This window comes from Anomaloglossus baeobatrachus, chromosome 9 (genome assembly GCF_048569485.1).
Source record: "Anomaloglossus baeobatrachus isolate aAnoBae1 chromosome 9, aAnoBae1.hap1, whole genome shotgun sequence".
In the NCBI taxonomy this organism is placed as follows: domain Eukaryota; kingdom Metazoa; phylum Chordata; class Amphibia; order Anura; family Aromobatidae; genus Anomaloglossus; species Anomaloglossus baeobatrachus.
The window spans coordinates 175,458,086-175,477,209 of record NC_134361.1 but is presented as its reverse complement, the minus strand read 5'-3'; the positions used below and the strand labels follow the sequence as shown (position 1 = coordinate 175,477,209).

Here is a 19,124-nt window from a genome sequence, read left to right as displayed (position 1 = left end):
TTAATGTAGGTTTTGGCAAAAAATAGCCAGGGTTGGATATCTTACTTTGTACGAAAAGGCTTCCATCTTGTCATGGAACCCCACAGGCCAGACTTATGGAAAATACGGGAGATTGTTGTCACATTCAGTACACAACCAGTACTTGCTAGAAATCCTGCAGCTCCTTTAATGTTGCTGTAGACCTCTTGACAGCCTCCCTGACCAATTTTCTTTTCTTTTTATTAATTTTTGAGAGACTTCCAGTTGAAGGTAAAGTCACTGTTGGGTCAAATTTAAAGCTCCACTCCAACATTTAGATTTTTTTCAACACTGGAGTGGCGCGTTATAGCAGCACTCTAGCTGTGAAATTAAAAAAAACCGCTGGTGTGGTGTTTTATTTCTTGATGATTGGCTTCACAGTGTCTCATGGTATATGTAATACCTATGAAACGATTGTACCCTTCTACTGACTAATTTTAACAATGAGATCCATTTGCTGTGTTGTAAGCTGTTTACAAACCATGGCTTTTGTTCAAAAATAAAACTAAGAAAATGTCAGGAGAATCCTACTAGAACAGCTAAACTTTGCATGGGATTAATCAAAATCACTGTAACCGATGGCAGCCGTGTACTGGCTACTGTTTAATCTGAGCTTAAATATGATTGTCTAATTTTTTTAATACAATCAGATCCCAAATTATAAGAAGGTGTTCACAGTTATGCAACCACATTATGTTAGTTTTGTTATTTTTATTTTCATCCTTTCACTGACTTTCTATTATTCCTGCTTGATGTATGTGGTATTCTATGTATCTCCTCTGTTTTGTTTTCATCCCTTTCCCCTTAAGGACCATGCGGAGTTCCTCACCCATTCAGCTGCTTTTCATCGGCACTTCCTTCGTGTCTATATATATATCTCCTCATTTCCCCATACTTAGTGCTGGTGATAAGTCCTCTACCCTTTACAAGTCTTCAGTGCAAGCAGTCGGCTCGCATTCTTCTGGTGTAACCTGGTTGTTTCCAGTTCCTCTTCCTGAGGCATCTGGAGATAAGTTGTTGTTTCCTTTCCTTGTTTGTTATCTCTGTGTATTCTTTAGTGCTCACTGGGATTGACAAAGTGTTCATCCCATTCGCTCCCCACCTAGGGCCCGGATACAGGGTCAACCTAGGGTCAGGTATCCAGCTCGGCGCATAGGTGAGGAACCTATCTAGGACGGGGAGGGAATCCAGGGTTTGGTCACGAGTCACCATCTCCCTCCTCCCTAGACACAATGTTTCCCTTCCCTTTCGCCATATGTTGGGTACTTCCCTGTACCTAGCGTGACATTATATGTGACAATAAAAATGGAAAAAACTTCCAAAATTATTCTTCTTGGTATAATTTTTTTAATGTCAAAATCTTGGCAGTCTAACAGTGGTGTGTAGACTTTTTATAGGCACAATGTGCCAAAATGTGACTGGTGAGAAGATTTTGGTATGAAAAAAAACTGCTCGGAACTGTGCCTCACATGAAACCATCTGAACGATATCTCAAATGTAACTCCAGTAGAGCGAACTCGATGGGTCAAAGGGCTATTCCCATCTCCAAGATCCTATCCCAATATGTAGTAGGTGTAATAATAATAGTAATAATAATAGCAAATACCTCCAATTAGAAATGTAGTATAGCTCTTCTGATTAGCTATGTCACTTACCTCATGTGCAGGGCATTGCTGGACCTTAGTTATTATCACTCATTTGTGAGATGGTGAAACAGCCCCCATTGTTCATGGCCACAAATATGTACATATACAAGCCCCTGTACCACCTCACAAGCATGGCTTAAGCGGGCTTTACACGCCACAACAAATCTAACGATGTGTCGGCGAGGTCACGTCGTAAGTGACGCAGATCCGGCATCGTTAGTGGTGTTGTAGCGTGTGACAGCTATGTGCGATTGCGATTGAACGTAAAACCGTTCATCGCATATACGTCGTTCATTTCCTTAAAATTGCACATTGGGTTGTTCAATGTTCCCGAGGCAGCACACATCACAGTGTGTGACTCCCCAGGAACGATGAACAGATCTTACCTGCGTCCCGCCGGCAATGCGGAAGGAAGGAGGTGGGCGGCATGTTATGTCCCGCTCATCTCCGCCCCTCCGCTTCTATTGGCCGGCTGCTGCGTAACGTCGCTGTGACGCCGAACGTCCCTCCCACTCCAGGAAGTGGATGTTCACCGCCCACATCGAGGTCGTATAGACGGGTAAGTACGTGTGACGGGAAATAATCGTTTGTGCGACATGGTCAACAAAATGGACGTGCCACACATACGATGGGGGCGGGTACGATCGCATACGATATCGTATGTGATATCGTAAGGTGTAAAGCAGGCTTAAGACGTATATATTTGTGTTGCATAAATATATATCTCTGTCTATGTAGCTCTGCCCCAGCTGCCCCGTATTGCAGTCTTTCACCTGTGCTGAGAAGTAGTGCCATTTTTGTCCCTTATAAAGTATTATCACATCATTACAGACAAGCAGGTGGTAAAGTTACATACAATAAGTATGTAACTTTACCACCTGCTTGTTGTCTGTAATGATGTGATAATACTTTACTACTTTACAAGGGACAAAATGTCACCACTTCTCAGCACAGATGAAAGACTGCAATACGGGGCAGCTGGGGCAGAGCTACAAGCTGCTATAAAATGTACATCACAGGAAGTACAATGGCGGCCATCTTGGGAGCCATTGGCAGTTGGCAGTGAATGAACTTAGGGGTACTTTACACGTTGCGACATCGCTAGTATCGGCTAGTGATGCCGAGCGCGATATGCACCTGCCCCCGTCGCACATGCGATATGTGGTGATAGCTGCCGTAGCGAACATTATCGCTACTGCAGCGTCACACGCACATACCTGCTCAGCGACGTCGCTGTGACTGCCAAACAATCCCTCCTTCAAGGGGGAGGTGCGTTCGGAGTCACAGCGACGTCACTAATCGGCCGGCCAATAGAAGTGGAGGGGCGGAGATGAGTGGGACATAACATCCCGCCCACCTCCTTCCTTCCGCATTGCCGTCGGGACGCAGGTAAGGAGATGTTTGTCGCTCCTGCGGGTTTACACACAGCGATGTGTGGTGCTGCAGGAACGACAAACAACATCGTATCTGCGGTCGACCCGACATTATGGAAATGAACGACGCTATACAGATCAGCGATTTTCGACGCTTTTGCGATCGTTTATCATCGCACCTAGGATTTACATGTTGCGATGTCGCTACCGGCGCCGGATGTGCGTCACTAACGACGTGACCCCGACGATATTTCGGAAGCGATGTCGCAACGTGTAAAGCCCGCCTTAGAGACAGAGGACGTGCAGAAGAAGAAAGAGATAATATTTGAGAGTAAAAATGTATCATCTTGACCAGAGCCATGACAAAGCGAAGCTGATCCTACCCGTATCTGAATCCTTACCAGATGGGAGAAGATTAATGAAAGGACGCTTTTGCGCTTTTGAGAAATTGATAGGACGTTGCCAAGCAGACAAGCCATAGTTACAAACAGTATTGCTCATCTGTTATTAAGGCCTCTCATCTGACTGTGTACTTCAGACATATTGTCCAGAGCAGACCCGGGTCGGTAAGATAAGTAAGGCCCACTGCACCATCACAGTGGATAACCATGCACGCACCTCACACCAGTTTGGCGCCCTATTTGAGAATGAGTCAGGGCCTGTAGTTAGTTTAGGTAGGCATAGTAACTCTGTCAGGCCGCAGTTACTGCACAATCATCGTTTGGGACCATAGTTTCCATGACGTCATCTAATTCGCCATTGAGGATTCTGTGTGGACCACAGCAACCTCAGTTATACCTGGATGTTGCTAAGGCTTATCACGTGTGATGTCACTGTGACACCCTGGCCTATCAGGTCGTCACAGGGCATCATGCAATCTGCCTCTTGTGCAATATCCACCTCCTCCTTGGTTACGGGTCCCTAACCATTGGTGTTGCCAAAACCAGCTAATTAAAATCCTAGGAACACTCTGCACCACACCCACCAGACACACCAATGGGCAGCCTGAAGGGAATAGGGTCGCCCACTTGGGGGGGTTGGTAAGAGGAGGTCAGGAGCCGGGCTCCTTGGAACTACTAGGTAGCAGACGTTGGTCTGGGCATGGTAGGAGCTGGACCCCCGGTCGCAGGGCATCGTAACAAGGGGCACGGCAGGAGGACAGCAGGCGGCCTTGTACCATCACTGGGCAGGGACCAGGGCACGACGGGGTACGTGGACCCTAGGTCAGAGAGTACCTTCAGGCAACCTGACATTTTACCCGACGAGAACGGAGCCTTCAAGATCCACTCTTCACCCGCTCCAAAATCAGGGTACTAGCGCAACAAGGGGGATAGGACTTTCCACACATATGGTCCAGAAAATCCCATGCGTGAACCCTGAGAGCAAGTTCCCTCAGTTAGCCACACTGGGGAGCGGGACCCGACTATTTTCAAGATAGGGACCAACCAGAAGGAAACAAGGTGCCAAGGGAAAGGTCACAGATCAACAAGCAACACCAACAGAAACGGGACCCAAACGTGCTTCCTCTCAGCGGCAGCGGTGTCCAGAACTTTGGTTTACTAAAGTTGTCGGTGTCAGCGTTATTGGACTGAGTGAGTACGTGTGTCGCCCTGGGCAAGCCAGGGGACACGGGTAACAACACCACTACACCCCACACTCCAGGTAGGCACACCTGCTAACCAGAAATCCTTGTTGCCTCCCTCCAAGAGTTTGTTGATGCACACCAGGGGGTGGGCCAGGCGGTTGGCTCCGCCCACCAAGGAGCTCACAACTCTGGAGGCAGGAAGTTACCAGGCAGATAGCCCCGGGCAGGGGAAGAGTGCAGTCTAGCTGAGGGCTAGAGTAAACAACCAGAAGTGAAAGTGAAGGAAAGGAAAGTGGAAAAGGAGGAAAGCAAGAAGTGGAGAGAGCGCAGAGAGTGCAAAGCCTGAGAGCCCAGCTGTGAGTAGGGCTAGAACAGCAAGGTCAGCGACGGCGGTGACTGTCCGGAGTGGGACGGTTCGGAAGTTCCTGGAAGGACCCCGTTGGCTGTGTGCCCGGTGGTCTGGAGCAGTGTTCCGAAGGACAGTCAGCACCAGGGCAGGGGCCTCTCGGACCCCGGCAAGGCTAGGAGTCGCCCAATTTGCCGAATCCGTCAGCGAAGGGGACGCAGATCCCCCAGCAACAAAGTCCCGATTGACGGCAACAGCCCGACCATTACCGGGGAGACACCGCCACCGCCAAGGCACCAGTTTCCCCAGGGCCAGCGCCTGCGGGCAAAGTGTAGAGCTCCTCCGGCCCAGATTGCAGTCGGGGAGCGGGTAACCGGAGGGAATCCACCGATACCATCAGACAACACAGGTGCAAGGAAGAGAGACATCACCGTCACCTACCGGGAGTGCAGGTGCAGCCGTCTGTGGGACCGTCCTACCAGCCGTTGGTTTACCGTACAAACTGTGTCCGTGTCTGAGGCTGAGTGAGTACCACAGTGCCGCAAGGCACAGCGCGGCCCCCGCGTCCCTGTGCCCTCCAGGCCCTACACTTTACACCTCTTCACCGGGCCCCGGGATCACCAACCCCTACCCACGGAGGGGCAACACAACACCTGGCTGCTCCAATCACCATCCCCGGGACCCCCACACTGAGCAGCGGTGGTGCCATCACCACAACCGTGGGTGGCGTCACGAACTATAATCCCAACAAACACCCCCCCTTTCACTCACGGGCGAGGAGTGTCGCTCGAGACACCCCGGGATCCGGCCCGCAGCTCGAGCCACCAGGAGCAACTGCCGGACCCGAGCAGAAGGGGTGAGCGCGGTGTGCTGACACCCTCCTTCCCGCCCGCGACAACTTGGTGTCACGAACAGGATCTTACCGCTCTGCCGTCTGGTAGAGGTGCGCCTTGTTACCGCCGGAGGTATCCGGCAGAAAAATTTCAGAAGCCGCCATCTTTGGCGCGAAAAGTTCCCGCTCGAGCGTCTTCTCGAGCAGTAGAGGCGCGAAGGCCAAAACTCCGCCCCGAGAGAGGAGGGGCCGGAAAGAGCTAAGGGGGACGGAAACAAGATGTCTGCGCCCGACGAAGCCGCTGGAGGAGCGTGGTCGCAGCCGCAGCGGCACCCGCGGATGGGAATGGGCCTGCCCAGGTCCCGGCCGTACTGGCGGGAGGTGCCGCGGCCCCCGCGCTTGCTCAGGTCATGCCGTTTTCCTTGCCCTATGCGCCCGGAGCTGCCTGGCTACCGCAGTATGACGGGAAACCGGATGCCTTGCAGGCCTTCCGGAAAAAGCTTAACCCGTTGCTAGAGCTGTACCCCCTGACTGATAAGCAACGTGCAGCGATAGTGCTAGGCCAGCTAACCGGTGCGGCGGAGCAGGAAGCGGAGACCTGGGCCGAGGGGGACCGGCTCTCTGTAGCCACCATCTTCGAGAAGCTACAGACTGCCTTCGAGACCCGGACTGAAGCTGAGCTGAGGATGCAGTTTTACCAGTGCCGGCAACGAGCTGGGGATAGCATTCGGGACTATGCTCTACGTCTGCAGACCGCCCTCCGCACGCTGAAGCGGGTGAACTCCATTAATGAGGCGGATAGCAATAAGATGTTAGTGGAGCAATTTGCGCACGGGATGAGGTCCCCTGAGGATCGTAAACAACTCCGGCTGTGGGCCCTGGAACACCCTGATGTGGACTTTGCTGTGTTAAAGGAGCGGGCTATCAAAGCACTACAGCCCCCAGCTGCTGAAGCTCTGGAACCCGTCCTGTGGCCCGTCGAGACAGCTCCCGTTGTGGCGGCCCCAGCCAAACCAGCCTCCTTACTACCCGCAGCCTCGAGCAGCACAGTGGAAGAACTGGCAGCCCAGGTCCGTCGCCTGGACGGAGACCTTGCCAAAATCCTTGCTGCGCTACAACCTCTGACCAGATCTCACCCCCCAGCGCAGATACAGCTTGCTGACAGTCCCGAAGATGTTCCCTGGATGCAGCAGAGAAGCGCTAACCACCTGCGGAGCAGACCTTCAATCTGCTACAAGTGCCGTAAGCCGGGCCATGTTTACCGACAGTGCCCGTTAAACGAGCAACCCCTGGGGCCCCGGGCCAATCCTCAGGAGTAGAACACCGTGGCCCCCCGGACTGGCGAGACCGATACGTCGGGGCCCGCCCTATCATCCCTGTGGCTGTGGACGGCATACCCGTGATGGCTCTCTTGGACACTGGATCGCAGGTAACTACCATACCGTACACATTGTATCAGCGATATTGGGCCACAGACGAGCTGGCGCCTCCAGACAATAGTATAAATTTGATTGCCGCTAATGGACTTCCATTGACCCAGGTGGGGTATAAAGAGGTGGCTATGACAGTGGGGCAAGCTGAACTGCAACACCAGGGTATGATTGTGATCATGAATGAGCCTAGTGATCATAACCCGAAAATAGTGTTGGGAACCAATGTGATGGAACACTGCATGGCTGATGTGCTGAACCTTTTGCAGCAGCTAGCCGCCACGGCGGCGGGGAGCCGACAGAGGGCTGTGCAGCGTGAGATCTGCGCCCTGATGTACCGCCAGCATGTAAGCTCAACCGGAGGGGAGATTGGTGGAGTGCGAGTGATGGATGTTGCTCCATTGACTGTGCCCCCTAGGAGTGAGATGATGATCTGGTGTAGGGCAGCAGTAGGGCCTCAGGGGCGTGACTACCCTGCGATGATGGAGCCCATGCCTTCCGAGCACTGGCCCACTGTAGTGGCCGCCCGAGGGGTGGTAGACGTGAAGAAGGGGAGAGTGCCTGTGAGAGTGTTGAACTGTGGGGAGGAAGAAGTCAGGCTCCCCCGGTATGCCACCATTGCCAAGCTGCTCACCCTGGACCCTCACACTATCCAAGAAGCCCGTCCATCCACACTCCCACCTACCACCAGCACTTCCCCACCCCAGGGGGACACCAAGGAGTGGCACCAACAGTTACATGTGGGCACTGATGATACCCCTACACATCACAGGGCAGGGGTACACAGGGTAGTGCAGGAGTACGAACAGGTTTTCAGTAAGCACCCCCTAGACTTTGGGCAGATCAAGGGGGTCCAACACCACATTCCTACAGGTGAACATCCCCCTATCAAAGAGAGGTATAGACCTATTCCCCCTGCACATTACCAGTGTGCCAAAGATATGCTGAAGAATATGAAGGAGGCAGGGGTTATTCGGGACAGTTGTAGTCCCTGGGCCGCTCCGTTGGTACTGGTCAAGAAGAAGGATGGTACCATGCGGATGTGTGTGGACTACCGGAAGATCAACCAGATAACCCATAAAGATGCCTATCCATTGCCTCGTATTGAAGAATCTTTGGCTGCACTGAGAACTGCAAACTACTTCTCGACCCTTGACCTCACCAGCGGATACTGGCAAGTGGCCGTGGCCCCCGAGGACCGGGAGAAGACCGCCTTCACCACCCCGATGGGGCTCTGCGAATTCAATAGCATGCCGTTTGGGCTGTGCAATGCCCCCGGGACCTTCCAACGATTGATGGAGTGCTGTCTGGGACATTTAAACTTCGAGACCGTCCTGCTGTATTTGGATGATGTGATTGTTTATTCCCAGACGTATGAGGCCCATCTGGAGCACCTGGCCGAGGTGTTCGCGTCCCTTGCCAAGTTCGGGATGAAGTTGAAGCCCTCGAAGTGCCATCTGCTGAAACCCAGGGTGCAGTATCTAGGACATGTGGTGAGTGCGGATGGTGTCGCCCCCGACCCTGAGAAGATCACTGCCATCCAGAGCTGGCCGAGACCAACCACAGTGAGGGAAGTAAGGCAGTTCCTGGGTCTGGTGGGGTACTATCGGCGCTTTATAAAGGGGTACACGAAGATGGCTGCCCCCATGCAAGATCTCCTCGTGGGACAGACCAAAGGTGGTAGACCCATTGGAACCCCACTGTTGTGGGAGGACAAGCATGAGGAGTCCTTTGGCCAGCTGAAGGCGGCCTTGACCGGAGAAGAGGTCTTGGCGTACCCTGACTATGGGCGCCCGTTCATCCTCCACACGGACGCCAGTAACGTGGGGTTAGGAGCGGTCTTGTCCCAGGTCCAGGATGGGAAGGAGAAGGTGATTGCCTACGCCAGCCGAAAACTCCGGCCGACCGAAAGGAACCCTGAGAACTATAGCTCCTTCAAGCTCGAGCTATTAGCGTTGGTGTGGGCTATCACAGAGCGGTTCCGCCACTACCTGGCGGCGGCAAAATTCACCGCGTTTACGGACAACAATCCGCTAACTCACCTGAACACGGCCAAGTTGGGCGCGCTGGAGCAGCGGTGGGTAGCCCGGTTAGCCAACTATGATTTCACCATAAAGTACCGAGCCGGTCGTGTCAACATCAATGCAGATGCACTCTCCCGGATGCCCCATTTGTCAGAAGAGGGGTGTGAGGATGATGATCTCGAGGAGATTGAGTTGCCTGCGTTTCACCAGCCGCCTACTGAGAGAGTACAAGTATGTCAGCAAAGGGTGGATCTGGACCCGCGGCCCAGTCAAGAGTGGCAGGACGCCCAGGACCAAGCGCCGGCTGTCCGCCTTGTCAAGACCCTGGTGGAACAAGGTGCTATGGGAATAGATCCTGCCGCTCCAGCCGAAGCCCAACGCTTGTGGAAAGAACGAAAACGGCTCTACCTACACCAAGGGAGGCTGTACCGTGAGCTGATCAACCCAAAGACCCATGAGAAAATATGCCAGTTGATCGTTCCTCAAGCTGAGGTTGCTACTGTCCTGCGGGCATACCATGATGGTGCTGGCCACTTCGGGTGGAAGAAGCTGGAGATGCTGTTGAGGGAGCGGTTCTATTGGAGTGGGATGCGTGAATCGGTGGAAGCCTGGTGCCGAGAGTGCGGTCCCTGTACACTGAGGAGAAAGGACGAGACTAGCCAGAGGGCACAGTTACATCCCATCGTCACCCATCAGCCGCTGGAGCTGGTCGCCCTGGACCATGTCAAACTCACCCCTAGCCGAAGTGGGTACACCTACGCATTGACCATGGTAGACCACTACTCAAGATTTATGGTGGTAGTCCCCGTTAATGACTTGACTGGTTGAACCGCTGCTCGAGCGTTCCAGGCCTATTTTTGCCGACCCCATGGGTACCCCGAGAAGGTGCTGACTGACCAAGGCCCGGCTTTTGAAGCAGAAGTGTTTCACGAATTCTGCCAGTTGTACGGCTGCAAGAAGATCCGGACCACTCCATACCATGCCCAAACCAACGGCATGTGCGAGAAAATGAATCACTTGGTCCTGGGGCTCCTCAAGACGCTACCGCTGGAAGAACGGAACATGTGGCCGGAAAAGTTACCCGACTTGGTCGACATGTACAATAATATCCCATCCAGCTCGACGAAGTGCACCCCAGCGTATCTGATGAGGGCCCGGCCTGGCCGCCTGCCGGTGGATCTGGAGATGGGGTTGGAGGCTCCGGAAGCACTCCCTTCAACGGCAGAGTGGGAAAGTCGGAGGAGGGCCCAGTACCGGCAAATCCAGGAGTATGTGGAGAACAACCTCAGTCGAAGTCGAGAACAGCAAGAGCACCGGTTCAACCAGAAGGCGCCTGCAGGTCCTTTCCAGCCAGGAGATGTGGTGCTGAAACGGAAGAGAAAAGCCCACAAACTGGATGATCAGTGGGAGCAAGTCCCTTATGTCGTACAACCCACCGAGTGGGACAATGGGAAGACCTACCAGATCAGTCGTGACCAAGGGGGCACCCTGGCCACAGTTTCTCGGGACCATCTAAAAAAATGCCCCCCAGCGTTGAAAGCAGAGGCTGAAGTACCAGTTCCTCCACCGGTGGAAAAGGCAGCAGAGGTAATCCACACTGTCATGGGTGACTTCCCAGCAAACTGGCCTACACAGAACGGCGCGGTGATACTTCCAGTGATACTGTTCCCACAACCCGTGGATGAAGAAGTAGTGGAAGCGGTTAACCGTGAGCCAGAACCAGTGCCAGTGCCCAGGGATGAACCTGTACCCAGCCCCCCTGCACCTCCGCCTGCCCCACACTCTAGCAGGGAGGAGGAACCGATTGTTCCCTCTACCCTACTGTCTAGCACCACTGACACCGGGCCCCGAAGGTCCACCCGTTCCAACCTAGGTAGACCCCCACTTAGGTACAGGGAGACCGTTCTATGAGTAAGAGGGGCCCGCCAATGTAAAAGAGTGTTGTGAGTTTGTTGAAAAAGTTAAAAGTTGAAAAGTTTTGAAAAATGGAAAAACACTGATTGAACCGAGTTTTCACCTGATTTTGTGTGATTAGCAACCGGCTGGAGCCGGCACCGTTGTCCCCGTGGGGACCGTTAAAAGTTTATGCATGGGAACTAGCCATGGACAAGCCCGTGAACTCTGCAGGGCAACCACAAACGTTAGTGGTTTGTAAATATGTTGGGTACCGTTACCGTTTCCGCAATGCCGCCTCCGGAGAGGCAGGTTGGAGGGAGGGCCCTGAGCAGAGCAGGCCAGGGCCCAGCCACCAAAGGGACCGGTGGCTACCCTCTGGAGGGAAGGACAGATCCCGCTCGGGTACCGTGTGCTGGACTGTGGGTCAAGGGGTGCTGCCTGGGTTTTAGGGGCAGCATCAGGGCCAGGTTACTTGGGTGGGAGAGAGCGGAAACCGTGACCGTATACCGTTGAAACGTTAAAAGAAAATGTGCCTCCCGTCTTGGGAAGAGTTGATTAAAAATGTTATGTATGTTTTGTTTAACCCTGTTATCCCCTTTTTACAGAAAAATAAAACCGGTGTAGGACGGCAGCCCGCGGACGGTCTGCATTTTGCTAAGGGGGAATGTGTCGCCCTGGGCAAGCCAGGGGACACGGGTAACAACACCACTACACCCCACACTCCAGGTAGGCACACCTGCTAACCAGAAATCCTTGTTGCCTCCCTCCAAGAGTTTGTTGATGCACACCAGGGGGTGGGCCAGGCGGTTGGCTCCGCCCACCAAGGAGCTCACAACTCTGGAGGCAGGAAGTTACCAGGCAGATAGCCCCGGGCAGGGGAAGAGTGCAGTCTAGCTGAGGGCTAGAGTAAACAACCAGAAGTGAAAGTGAAGGAAAGGAAAGTGGAAAAGGAGGAAAGCAAGAAGTGGAGAGAGCGCAGAGAGTGCAAAGCCTGAGAGCCCAGCTGTGTGTAGGGCTAGAACAGCAAGGTCAGCGACGGCGGTGACTGTCCGGAGTGGGACGGTTCGGAAGTTCCTGGAAGGACCCCGTTGGCTGTGTGCCCGGTGGTCTGGAGCAGTGTTCCGAAGGACAGTCAGCACCAGGGCAGGGGCCTCTCGGACCCCGGCAAGGCTAGGAGTCGCCCAATTTGCCGAATCCGTCAGCGAAGGGGACGCAGATCCCCCAGCAACAAAGTCCCGATTGACGGCAACAGCCCGACCATTACCGGGGAGACACCGCCACCGCCAAGGCACCAGTTTCCCCAGGGCCAGCGCCTGCGGGCAAAGTGTAGAGCTCCTCCGGCCCAGATTGCAGTCGGGGAGCGGGTAACCGGAGGGAATCCACCGATACCATCAGACAACACAGGTGCAAGGAAGAGAGACATCACCGTCACCTACCGGGAGTGCAGGTGCAGCCGTCTGTGGGACCGTCCTACCAGCCGTTGGTTTACCGTACAAACTGTGTCCGTGTCTGAGGCTGAGTGAGTACCACAGTGCCGCAAGGCACAGCGCGGCCCCCGCGTCCCTGTGCCCTCCAGGCCCTACACTTTACACCTATTCACCGGGCCCCGGGATCACCAACCCCTACCCACGGAGGGGCAACACAACACCTGGCTGCTCCAATCACCATCCCCGGGACCCCCACACTGAGCAGCGGTGGTGCCATCACCACAACCGTGGGTGGCGTCACGAACTATAATCCCAACAAACACCCCCCCTTTCACTCACGGGCGAGGAGTGTCGCTCGAGACACCCCGGGATCCGGCCCGCAGCTCGAGCCACCAGGAGCAACTGCCGGACCCGAGCAGAAGGGGTGAGCGCGGTGTGCTGACACCCTCCTCCCCGCCCGCGACATACGCAAGTGACCCTTACCTCCCCAACAACACCTCCCAGTCGCCATCACCGAATCCCGGGGCATCTCCCCCTACCCGTGGAGGGGTTAAACACCTGGCTGCCCACTCCATCTCCACCAGGTACTCCCAGCCGCAGCGGTGGCACTCCACTTTACCACACACCATGGGTGGTGTCACAAACTCTTAATATACCACCCCCCTGTAAATACCCCCCTTTTTATTCGAGTGGCGGGGCGGCACATCACCACTAGGGGAGTCAGCACACAGTGTGTGTAATGAGAGCCACCACACTGTAGAACCAGAGCTGTCTGTAACGATTCTAACCACTAGGGAGAGCCCAGTCACACGGCGACCTAGGCAACTAAATGGTTGTTAAGAGGAGTTGTACTAGCCGGGTCAGAGCCAAGAGAGGGGAGCGCAGTACAATGGAGGAGTTGGAGTCAGGGTCTGGGCCAAACCAGAGGTCAGTAACAGGGAGAGCAAGCCGCAGGAGGGGGCAGAGGGACAGGACTAAGAGCAGCAGGAGCAGGCACTGAAGCTGAGCACACTGCAGAGCAGATTTATAACTGGCAGCGTAATGATGGAGGGGACGTCCTAATAAAGTGGTGAGCTATTGGGAACGAGGCATGGAATGAAAAGCTCCTGCCACTGGGAATGCAGACAACATGATCAGGTGACTGATACAGCAGAGCGCAAACAGACTTTAGGCCATAATTGAGCTTATCCAGGAGGAAGCTTGTGTTGAACATTATATGTATTAATTTTAAGTTTATTTTTTATTAAGTTATTATTTATATTGGGGCAGGGGAATAGTCAAATGGGGGTTAGAGTAAATTTATCTTAAGTCTGTAAGCTGTTGTGCTCTACTGCGGGCAGCTTGTATTTCACACCCGTCCAATTTTTTCATGTTTAACGGCATTAATAGGTAGATGGCGGTTGGATTATCCAGTCATGCCTGTAGGTAATGCATAGTGTATATATTGTACTTGACATATTGTAAGGTGCCATGCTGTATAGCACAAGGGTCTCAGCTTCTTTGCTGAGTGTTTTCCCCTGTTTTTATTGCGTTCATATCCAAATTGTAGTAAAGTACTTTCATTAGTTAATCTAGTTTTGGGGCTGTTTATTTCCCGTTCATGACTTCGCTGTATCCTAAAGAGGTACACGGCTTACACATATAGTCACAGTTAGTTAGTTGCTAGTGGTCATACCCATCTATAGCTAAGGTCCTGCAATGCCGTGAACGTGACCTAAGAATATGACAGTATAACAACATGGCAACATTATTAAATGGCACTTTCTTACCTCACTGGTTCCTGCTTTATCTGGACCCATCGCCAACAGTGAGAAAAAAGGTGAAACATTGTCCAGTGTCTGCAAAATGAGGGAAGATCTAAGACCAATATACAGTGTTTCACAACCAGTTTTAGGCTATGTGTAGCCGCCGAGTCAAGAAAATGCCAGCGGTCGTTTTTCTGACATAGGCTGCTTTCACACCTCCGGTTTCTGCAATGCGGCACAATCCGGCACTTTGCAGGAAAATCGCAACCGTTTTTTTTTGCTGCCGGTTGCGTTTTTTCTGCATAGACTTTAATTAGTGCCGCATTGTGCCGCATGGCCTTGCGTTCTATCCGGTTTTTGCCGCATGCGGCAGATTTAGCCGATGCGGCGGCCGGATGGAACGTTGCCTGGCACGTTTTTTCGTGCGGCAAAAAAACCCGCATTGCGCCGCATTCGGCCGATGCGGCGCATTTTTCAATGCATGCCTATGGCGGCCGGATGCGGCGCGATGCGGCAATAACCGCATCCGGCCACCTCATGCGGTTTTTGCCACTGCGCATGCTCAGTAGCATGCCGCAAGCGGCAAAAACCGGACTGGCCACAAAGGAAAAACGTATGCAAAGGATGCGGTGTTTTCACCGCATCCGTTGCATAGCTTGCACAGCCGGATTGAGCCGCAGAGCTCAAGCCGGATGTGTGAAAGCAGCCATAGCTACCCTGCGCCTTTAATCTATGCTTTCAGGTATAGGAAGCAGACAGCTTCTGCTAGGTTAAAATATACAATATAAGACAGAGCAGGTGGACATCAATTGTTGTTTTAACATTGTTGTTGTGCATTATGTTCATACTGTATTATGGCGCAATATTGGAGCTCTTTTTCAGGTGGATTACAGGTGGAATTTGCCTGAAAAATAGGCCTTAAAGTGCACCAATCACCAGGATTTCCCTATATAACCTAAAGCCAGTGCTATATTGGCACTATCATACTCATCAGGCAGTAAAACAATTCTATAATAGAATTAGCATAAATAACGGACAGGCAGGGGGCGGGAATCACTATGAATGCTCACCCCAGCTATCAGCTAATCGGCAGCTGCTGTCAATCAAAAAACTGCTCATTTTATAAACTTTACTTGCATGTGTTTCAAAACCTATACATCCGAGCTGACAACTAAAGGTATGTATAGAGACAGCATGATAGCGCCAGTATAGCCACCCATAAAAATATAAACTTTATTAATGAATTGATAAAAAATCAGACAAATTAGATTATTGGGGTACTTTACAATTAGGTGGTAGTACTCCTGGGCTACAAGGAGAATCCAGAGTTAATTAGTAGTACGTTCCCAAAACCAGGTCCCAGTTAGAGAAGGATCCCGGTGCTATATAAACAAGAGGACCTAATCCCTTCCCCAACGCGTTTCCCCCCACTGATTATTGGGGTTCATCAGGGGAATTGGAGATGGCTATCAGGAGCTCAATCGCATCCCGATTGCCCAGAAATGCCACCCTATCCAGAGAGTCCAGGTATTGAAAGAAGCCCGGTCACGATGTCCTGTGAGCCTCAGCACACATAGGACCCATCTGGATGTAACTGCTGAGCCTCACGGGACATCGTGACCAGGCTTCTTTCAATACCTGGACTCTCTAATCTAATTTTGGATCTGTGTATGCTTTGATGATATATCTCAGTCAATTACTGGAAGGGCTACTTTTAACTTCACCTATTATTGTCTCCTGCATGACGAGAATCTCATCTGGGAGGGGTATATAATTTTTCATACCATGTCAATAACCTTCTCTGATGTGTAAGTTTCTGTGTGCTAGATTTATTTCACTTTGCACTTTATGGAGGTTTGTGGTAGGTATCTCAGAAGGTAGTTACTAGTTAGGGATAAAAGGAATAGCCGCCGTGGAATGGGGGCACCACATATACAGGGTGCTTAGAGCCCCATTGTCAGGCAGGACCGAGTGGAGGGAGAGTTATTAACCCCCAGAATCCCCGGCTCTGAACATCTATACTACGTATATTCCACCACTGCACATTGGTCCCTTATTACTTACCCCAAACACTGTTCTACCTCGTGTGCATCAATCACACATGACATGCACACTGTGTGTTTCTTGTTGTTTGTCTGATTTTTAATCAATCTAATATATAAAGCTGAATGTGTGTGTGTGTGTGTGTGTGTGTGTGTATGTGTGTGTGTATGTGTGTATGTGTGTGTGTGTGTGTGTATGTATGTGTGTATGTGTGTATGTCCAGGATTGGCATCTGCACCGTCGCAGCTACAGCCACAAAATTTTGCACACTCACACGTCTGGACCTCGAGAGCATCATAGGCTATGTTGTGAGGCGAAATTTTAACCCCATGTGTTCCAATTTACCAACCAATTTTGCCCCTATCTACATAATAGGGAAAAAGTGAAACAAAAAGTGTATCCGCACCGTCGCATTACAATCACGAAATTTTGCACAGACACCTCATGTGACCCAGGGAACTTCATAGACTATGTTTTGACAGGAAAATGTAACCCCACACTTTACAGTTACTCTCCAAAAAACATGGCTCCATTAAAGTAAATGGAGCCTGGAACTACAGGTTATTAGTAAGAGCTGTGATTGGTTGCTATAGGAACAAAAGACATTCATAGTATAAGAAGCTTATATGTGAGGTAATAAGATGTCGGTGGGGAGACGGATAGAGAGAGACAGACAGAGAGACAGACAGAGACAGACAGGGAAAGACAGACAGAGACAGACGGTGAAAAAGACAGATGGGGAAAGAGACAGACAGACATGCAGACAGGGACAGAGACAGGGAAGGAGGAGACAGCCAGAGAGACAGACAAAGATAGATGGGGAAAGACACAGACCTTGATAGAGACAGATGGGGAAAGAGACAGAAAAATAGAGACAGACAAAGACAGGCAGACAGGGAAAGAAATAGACAGGAAAAAACACAGACAAAGACGGGGAGACAGACGGGGAATGAGACAGACCTGGGAAAGAAACAGACCTGAAAAGAGACAGATGGGGAAAGAAACAGAGAGATAGAGACAGACAAAGAAAGAGACAGACAGACAGGCAGACGGGGAAAAAGACAGACGGGAAAAGAGACAGACAGGGAAAGAGACAGAGGGGGAAAGAGACAGACGGGGAAAGAGACAGACGGGGAAAGAGACAGAGGGGAAAAGAGACAGAGGGGGAAAGAGACAGATGGGGGAAAGTGACAGACGGGGAAAGAGACAGACGGGGAAAGAGACAGATGGGGAAAGAGGCAGACGAGGAGAGAGACAGACAGAGACAGACGGGGAAAGAGACAGATCTGGAAAGAGACAGATCTGGAAAGAGACGGAGCACATTACTTGGCCAATTTAGTGAAATCTGTGTGGAATATCTGTGATGTTGAAATATATGTTGTAAAATGCTTCTATTAGCTTAGTTTTTGCCTTTTAATAATTACATTTCTATCTATTTGTTTTGTGGTTTTTGTGTGCAGAATACATTTTTGTTAATACATTCTATTTTGTTAACAGCAGTTATTAACCCGGGCGAAGCCGGGTAGTACAGCTAGTTAATTAATAAAGTTTAGATTTTTGTACGTGGACATATAAATTAATGGTCTAACAACTAAGAGCATCCTAATATATATGTTTTGGTCTTCTAGCGCCAGTATAGCACTGGCTTTAGGTTATACAGGAAAATCCTTGTGATTGGTGCGCTTTAAGGCAAAATACTAAAATAATCTACTGTAAATATGGAATAACAGCTCCTAGCACCAGTAAGGACAGGATCCAGAGTTTTGCACCTTAAATTACTGACTATAACAAGGATCCATGTGAATACTAATGTGAGAGAATAAAACGAATTTTGTTCCAGTAGTATCCTTGATGTCACGGTGATCGGGTGGCACCGATGGGCGGGGAAGTTTCACATTTCTATTCACGCCCCTACTGTTCCTATTGGTGCATTGTTCAGAGGGACCTTCTTTGTTTGTGACGATATTTAAACTAGTCACATGTGCTAATAAAGCAGAAATCTCCAGTACACCATACAAAGTTGTGTGTGCTGTATTGATTTCCCGAGCGCTCATAAAATAAAACTTATCAATTTGGAGTTCAAATGGCATAGAGGGAGTGTATTTTGCTCTCACTATGTACACTATATACTTTAGGCTAAAAATGGCATCATAGACTATTGTCTGCTGGACTACAGATGAGACTCAATTATACAAGTTTATGGGTGAGCACAAAAAAAAATGGATCTCATACGGATTATCTGTTTTTTCATGGATACATTTACATTATTAACCTATGATTGTGTATGTTTTAAAATGCTGATTTATAAATACAGATGTCACAAAAATGTAAAGTATGGACAAGGACACACTGATGACAATGCAGATGAGAATTGTCTGATTTTTCTGGATGATTTTTCCTAAGCTCATCTGCCACGGCATTATTCTGTGTCAGCGGCCTCTCCTAACCCTGACTTACTTTAATCTTCTTTCCGTCTGTGCACATGGTCGGTTGAACTATAGCTGCTTCATTAACAGAAATACATTTCCAGCATTACTGGTTACTATAGAAACCTTGTTATTTTATTTTCAATTATATTTATTGTAGTTTTGTCATAAAAGTGATTGGAATAATAAGAAAAAGTCTCTCTTGTGTGTTAAGAAAATCCATGGATTTCTACATTTATTTACATAAAATCATTATTTCCAAAATGTAACCCAATTTGTGGCTTGACATTGTAATAATACCACTCCCTCCTACAGCACTAAATGCGTGTAAAT

At 50.7% G+C, this 19,124-nt stretch overlaps 1 protein-coding gene across 1 annotated transcript in view; it reads right to left on the bottom strand.

Annotated features, from left to right (window-relative positions):
* Nucleotides 1–16,430, bottom strand: part of LOC142251861 (uncharacterized) — a 72,775-nt gene extending 56,345 nt beyond the window's left edge. Inside the window, exons 1-2 of the mRNA XM_075324910.1 lie at nt 16,387–16,430; nt 14,347–14,415 (exon numbers count right to left, since the gene is read on the bottom strand). Of these exons, the coding sequence (XP_075181025.1) occupies nt 14,347–14,415; nt 16,387–16,430 (113 nt within the window). The remainder of the gene's footprint in view (nt 1–14,346; nt 14,416–16,386) is intronic.
* Between the last annotated feature and the right edge of the window lie 2,694 nt (nt 16,431–19,124).